General features: G+C 47.3%; 1 protein-coding gene across 1 annotated transcript in view; it reads right to left on the bottom strand.

The window, feature by feature from the left end:
• Window positions 1–6,604, bottom strand: part of SULT2A1 (sulfotransferase family, cytosolic, 2A, dehydroepiandrosterone (DHEA)-preferring, member 1) — a 24,373-nt gene that overhangs the window by 6,898 nt on the left and 10,871 nt on the right. Inside the window, exons 5-6 of the mRNA XM_011926333.1 lie at window positions 4,708–4,885; window positions 897–1,183 (exon numbers count right to left, since the gene is read on the bottom strand). Of these exons, the coding sequence (XP_011781723.1) occupies window positions 1,071–1,183; window positions 4,708–4,885 (291 nt within the window). The 3' untranslated portion in view covers window positions 897–1,070. The remainder of the gene's footprint in view (window positions 1–896; window positions 1,184–4,707; window positions 4,886–6,604) is intronic.

Genomic DNA, 6,604 nt, shown 5'->3' with positions numbered 1-6,604 from the left:
GGAGCTTGAGACAGGAGAATCACTTGAATCTGGGAGGTGGAGGTTGCGATGAGCTGAGATCGTGCCACTGCACTCCAGCTTGGGTGACAGAGCAAGACTCCATCTCAAAAAAACCCCCCAAAATAACAAAAAAACCCAGACTGCTTCCCTGTAATTTTTCTAAAGAAAATGCCTGACAGGAAATAACTTAAGGATATTGTGGGTTTTTATTGTTGTTACTTTGAGATGCAGTTGTGTCCCTAGAGACACAGTGGCGTCAGATCAGAGATGGGGTTCATTCAGGGGCACCCCCAGAACTAGGAGAGTCCTAGGCTTCCAATTACCTGCTGTGATGCTCCATGGCCACCAGGGGGCAACAATACATCACTGTTCCAGCCCAGGGAGCGGCCAGCCAGAGCTTGGTCCTGGGGTATCCCCTGGAACCACCTAGACCAGCTGGTTCCTTCCACACAGGAGACCTCCAGGTGGGATGGGGGAGAGACACCCCACATTCAAGTAGGAGAAAAACATGGAAAAGACACAGAGGCAACATTATATTTCTTTCCACTTGTGTAATTTAAGCTAAAGCCAAACAGCTAGAAAATAGAATACTTTTTTTTTTTTTTTTTTTTTTTTTGAGACAGACTCACAGTGTGTCACCCAGGCTGGAGTGCAGTGGTGCGATCTTGGCTCATTGCAACGTCCGCCTCTTGAGTTCAAGCGATTCTCCTGCCTCAGTCTCTTGAGTAGCTGGGACTACAGGCATGTACCACCACACCCAGCTAATTTTTATATTTTTAATAGAGATGAAGTTTCATCATGTTGGCCAGGATGGTCTTGCTCTCCTGACCTCGTGATCATCCCCCAACCCCCCCAACATCCCAAAGTGCTGGGATTACAGGCGTGAGCCACTGTGCCCGGCGGGAACCCTGGTAACTTTTAACAAGGAAGGGATCAGAGATGCAGAGGTTTGATATTTAAGGCTTCAGGAAAAAATAATAAGTCTTATGCAATGAGCCCCAGTCAGGTACATGTACAAGGACAGGAGAACCAATGTCATTCTCCATATAAGATCCAGAGTGTTTTGGACGTTATTCCCAGGGGAACAGCTCTCGAGGAAGATCGGTCATCTTCTCTTGGAACAGTTTATCAAACGCTTCAGCCTGGGCCACTGTGAGGTGATTTTTCCAGTCTCCAGATGCACCTGGAAACATGAAGCAGAAACTCAGGTCAGATCACACATCCCCTTGGCCTGTTCCCACCAGGCACCTGACATGGACACTGTCGATAACATAGCAGAATAGCCGATGGTTCATGGTGGGCCTTTATCCTGCCGGTCACATAGTCGTTCACCTAGCTGGAAATGATTTCCTACCTTCTCCTCTCTCCCATCCATCCTGTGTACAGTTCCTCAGCAATAATGCCAGTATATCATCTGGTATGTCCAGAATCGAGTCACGTCTCACCACCTCTGTTTCTACCACATTGACCTAAGCATCATTTTTCACATGGATTATTGCAGCACACTTACAACTGGTCTCTCTTTTTTTTTTTTTTTTTTTTTTTTTTTTTTTTTTTTTTTTTTTTTTTTTTGGTAAAGACAGGGTTTCTCCATGTTGCCCAGGCTGGTCTCAAACTCCTGAGCTCAGGCAATCCTCCAGCCCACGTCTCCCAAAGTGCTGGGACCACAGGCAGGAGCCACCGCTCCTGGCTATATCTTCTCCATTCAATTTCCCTCCTTTTTCACCCAAGCAGTGCCAGCCCCCTTCACTCCCTTCCAAATGTGAAAATTCCTAGGGAGTTTTACCATCTCCTCGGAAGCTCTCCCGCCTCTCCTCATCATCCCAGGCTGTGTTCTGGGCATCCCCAAGGGAAATGAACTTCTCACTGGGCCGAGGAAGAAGGGACGAGGTGACTTTCAGAAGGCAGGCCTTGGAAATTCCCCGTGTCTGTCTTGGCAACAGGAAGAATTTCTCTTTGTTGTCCTGCCTATAGCCAAAAAGCGTAACATGAAAGGATTCAGGGTACCTATGAGAACAGGTCATTGTACCTTTGACAAGTGGGTCAAGTTCAAGCTTAATATCGTCCTCCATGTTCCGGGATGGAGATGGAGACAGTGCAGGTAGAAATGTCTCAAGCTTAATATCGTCCTCCATGTTCCGGGATGGAGATGGAGACAGTGCAGGTAGAAATGTCTCAAGCTTAATATTGTGCTCCATGTTCTGGGATGGAGATGGAGACAGTGCAGGTAGAAATGTCTTTGTCTTGTAAGGATTGGAGAGAGGGGGGCCATCGTGTTTTTTTTTTTTTTTTTTTTTTTTTGAGACAGAGTCTTCTTTTTCCCCCAGGCTGGAGTGCAGTAGCGCCATCTCGGCTCACTGCAACCTCCACCTCCTGAGTTCAAGCATTCTCGTGCCTCAGCCTCCCGAATAGCTGGGATTACAGGCACCTGCCACTATACCCGGCTAATTTTTGTACTTTTGGTAGAGATGGGGTTTTGCCATGTTGGCCAGGCTGGTCTCAAACTCCTGACCTCAGGTGATCTGCCCATCTCAGCCTCCCAAAGTGCTGGGATCACAGATGTGAGCCACTGTGCCCAGCCTGGTCTCTGCTTTGGATCGTTCTTTTTCATAAGTTAGTCTCCGCATAGCAGCCCTCATGATCCCAGATCATGCCACTTCTCTGCTCAGATTCTCCGAGGACTCTCGGTTTCACTCAAGTACAAGTGCTGGAGGCGCTTACAGGGCTCCAGGTGATCCAGCCTCTGTGGCTTCTCTGAGCTCATCCGCTAAAACTACCCTCTCCATCACTCTACTCACACGGGGACTTCTGATTCTTCCTCAAACATGACAGGCATCCCCATTCCTCAGACTATCGGTGTCCCATGCTCCTTCTCCTTGGAATGCTGCTCTCTCTGATTGGCCCATGACTTACCTATTTGCCCCTTTCAAGTCTTTGTTCCAATTCAAGTTTCTCAGTGAGGTTCTCTCTCACCACCCAATTTAGAGGTCACTCCCTATCCTTGCTGTCTTTCACCTCATAACACATATCACGTCACGTAGGACAGGCTCTGTGTATTTTCTTTCTGTGGTGTATGTGTATGGCATGTATCCCTAATACAGATAAGTTATACGAAGTCTCAACACTTCAACATTTACTTTTTTCTTTTTTCTTTTTTTGAGATGGAGTCTCGCTCTGTCGCCCAGGCAGGAGTATAGTGTTGTAATCTCGGCTCACTGCAAACGCTGCCTCCTGGGTTCAAGTGATTCTCATGTCTCAGCTCCCCCAAGTACCTGGGACTGCAGGCGTGCGCCACCACGCATGGCTAATTTTTCTATTTTTAGTAGAGACAGAGTTTCACCATGTTGCCCAGGCTGATCTCGAACTCCTGAGCTCAAGTGATCCACTCGCCTTGGTCTCTCAGAGTGCTGGGATTACAGGCGTGAGCCACCGTACCTGGCCAACGTTTACTTTTACAATTGCCCAAGACTCTGGGTCATTTGAAGGATTTAATTCTTTTCTTCTGTGAAGCACTGTCCCAGATGTATTAGAACTGTAGGATTTTGGAAAAATAGATACTTTTTTTTGAGCTGGAATTTCACTCTTGTTGCCCAGGCTGCAGTGCAAATGGCATGATCTCGGCTCACTGCAACCTCCTCCTCCCAGGTTCAAGTGATTCTCCTGCCTCAGCCTCCTGAGTAGCTGGGATTACAGGTACCCACGACCATGCTTGGCTAATTTTTTGTATTTTTAGCAGAGACGGGGTTTCACCGTGTTAGCCAGGCTGGTCTCGAACTCCTGACCTCAGGTGATTCACCCACCTTGGCCTCCCAAAGTGCTGGGATTATAGGCGTGAGTCACCACCCCTGGCCCTGGAAAAATGGATTCTTTCACCCCATGCAATAGACATTTCCATTCATCTTGGCACCTTACAGCGTCTGACAGCAAAGTCTGTCCTCTCTCCCTTTTCCGGATGAAGCCTTCCTTCAGACATTTCTTTGTCCAGGACAGATCTCTACCCTAACTCATCAGTGGGGCAGCCGCACTGTGGCCATCCCCAACCCTGTCCTTGTCCTCATGTCTCAGGTGAATCACAGCTTGTAGGTCTGGCAAGCGTTGCTAGTTTACCTGGTCACTGTTTGTAGAATGGATAATGCTCATGTCACATTCTGAGGAGAGAGAATCTGAATGACCTCACGTAAGTCAGATAACCTTCCCAGGCGGAACCAACTTTCCCCACGTGCCTACAGCCCACATCAGTACCATGAGAAGAGGCTCCCTGATGAGGCCACGGGACAAGTGTTCTGGGTGATGAGCAAATAAAGCTGACAAATTGGCCGGGCGCCGTGGCTCATGCCTGTAATCCCAGCACTTTGGGAGGCCGAGGCGGGTGGATCACAGGGTCAGGAGATCAAGACCAGCTTAGCTAAGATGGTGAAACTCCGTCTTTACTAAAGATACAAAAATTAGCTGAGCACGGTGGCGTGTGCCTGTAATCCCAGCTACTCGGGAAGCTGAGGCAGAAGAATCACTTGAACCCTGGAGGCGGAGGTTGCAGTGAGCTGAGATCGCACCTCTGCATTCCAGCCTGGGCGACAGAGCAAGGCTCCATCTCAGAGAAAAAAAAAAAAAGCACTCTTTCATCTCAACTGTTAGTGCCCAATTGTGACCATAGGCATGTGTGCCGTGTATTCTGGTATATTTGGAAACGAAGGGATTTTCTTTTACCTTTTCTCAGAAGTGGTGCTTTGTCCACTAAAAATTCAGCACCCAGGAGGGAATAATTGGACATCTTGTTTCCTTTCATGCTCTGAAAGGAGCTGTTCTTGAGAATTAAGTTCAGTTCTTCGGGTTCTAACGTCTTTCCCAGGAACTGACAGATCTTCTCTACAGTTCTTCTTGTGTCCTAAAAAAGAAAAATCAAGAGAGAGGATATGAAAGAGAAAAACAAGGCTGAGTGCAGTGGTTCATGCCTGTAATCCCAGCACTCCGGGAGGCTGAGGCGGGGTGGATCTCTTGAGATCAGGAGTTCGAGACTAGCCTGGTCAACTAGGCTAGTTGAAACCCTGTCTCTACTAAAAATACAAAAATTAGCAGGGCATGGTGGTGGGCACCTATAATCCCAGCTACTAGGGAGACTGGGGGAGGACAGTTGCTTGAACCCAGGAGGTGGAGGCTGCAGTGAGCTGAGATCATGCCATTGCACTCTAACCTGGTGACAGAGTGAGATCTTGTCCAAAAAAAAAAAAAAAAAAGTAAGATGAGAAGGAGGGAACTGCAGAATGAGGAGGAGGAAGAGAGGAACAACACGCGGACTTGAGAATGGATTGAGTTGAATGCAATTAGGAGAAAGAAAGAAAAAAAGGTAAAGAAGAGAGGGCATGAAGTATGTAAAAGACGCAAGGATGGGTTGGGCGCTGTGGCTCCTGTCTGTAATTCCAGCACTTTGGGAGGCTGAGGCAGGTGGATCACTGGAGTCCGGGAGTTTTAGACCAGACTGGGCAATACAGTGAGACCCTGTCTCTACAAAAAATACAAAAATTAGCCAGGCATGATGGCACACACCTGTGGTACCAGCTACTTGGGAGGCTGAGGTGGGTGGATCACCTGAGCCCAGGAAGTTGAGGTTGCAGTAAGCTGTGATTGCACCACTGTACTCCAGCCTGGGCAGTGGAGTGAGACCCTGTCTCAAAAACAAAACAAAACCAACCAAAAAATCACAAAAGATGCAAGGATCATTGTGGATTTTCCTGTGTGGTAGAGCTTAGGACGACTTAACAATAAAACACTGAGCCTCGGGTTTCCTAAGAGACATTTAGAGAGGCTTCTAGACAGTAATCAGGGTTAGCAAGGAGAAGTTCAGGGAGAATCTGACAGAGACTTAAGGGCTTAGATTTCAAATCCCAGTTGCGCTGTCAGATAGTACTGTTTCCTGTAACTAGCTTTTGAATAACATACAGAGTTTTACAATATCTTCTTATATTTCATCTCAATAATTGGACTAGGTTCATGATCCTGGGAGATTAACATAATAGATTTTTATTTGTAAGATTTTATTTATGTATTTATTTAGAGACAAGATCTCACTCTGTCGCCCAGGCTGGAGTCCAGTGGCGTGATCTCAGCTCACTGCAACCTCCGCCTCCCAGGCTCAAGCAATTCTCCTGTCTCAACCTCCCGAGTAGCTGGGGTTACAGGCATGCGCCACCACTCCCTGCTAATTTACGTATTTTTAGTAGAGAGGGGGTTTCACCATGTTGGCCAAGCTGGGCTCCAACTTCTGAGCTCAGGTGATCTGCCCACCTCAGCCTCCCAAAGTGATGGGATTATGGGCGTGAACCACCGCACCTGGCCAACAAAATGGATTATTGTAACCAGAAGGACTTTATTTGAATCGTAGGCCTTACTCTTAGAATCTATAATGCTTTAATTGTTTTCTCTATTTCATAAACCTTGGTTATCTAATAAGAAGACACACAACTGTGGAAATAACTAAAATAAGTTCATTGTGTGATCTGAAAGGAAAATCCCAGGAAGGTATGGGATCATGTATCTGAGGTAGCCAACTAAACTTGTTACAAAGGGCTTCTTGGCCGGGCGCGGTGGCTCAAGCCTGTAATCCCAG

The sequence above is a fragment of the Colobus angolensis genome, unplaced genomic scaffold, assembly GCF_000951035.1.
Source record: "Colobus angolensis palliatus isolate OR3802 unplaced genomic scaffold, Cang.pa_1.0 Scaffold119, whole genome shotgun sequence".
Taxonomy (NCBI): Eukaryota; Metazoa; Chordata; class Mammalia; order Primates; family Cercopithecidae; genus Colobus; species Colobus angolensis.
This window is presented reverse-complemented; position numbering and strand designations above follow the sequence as displayed.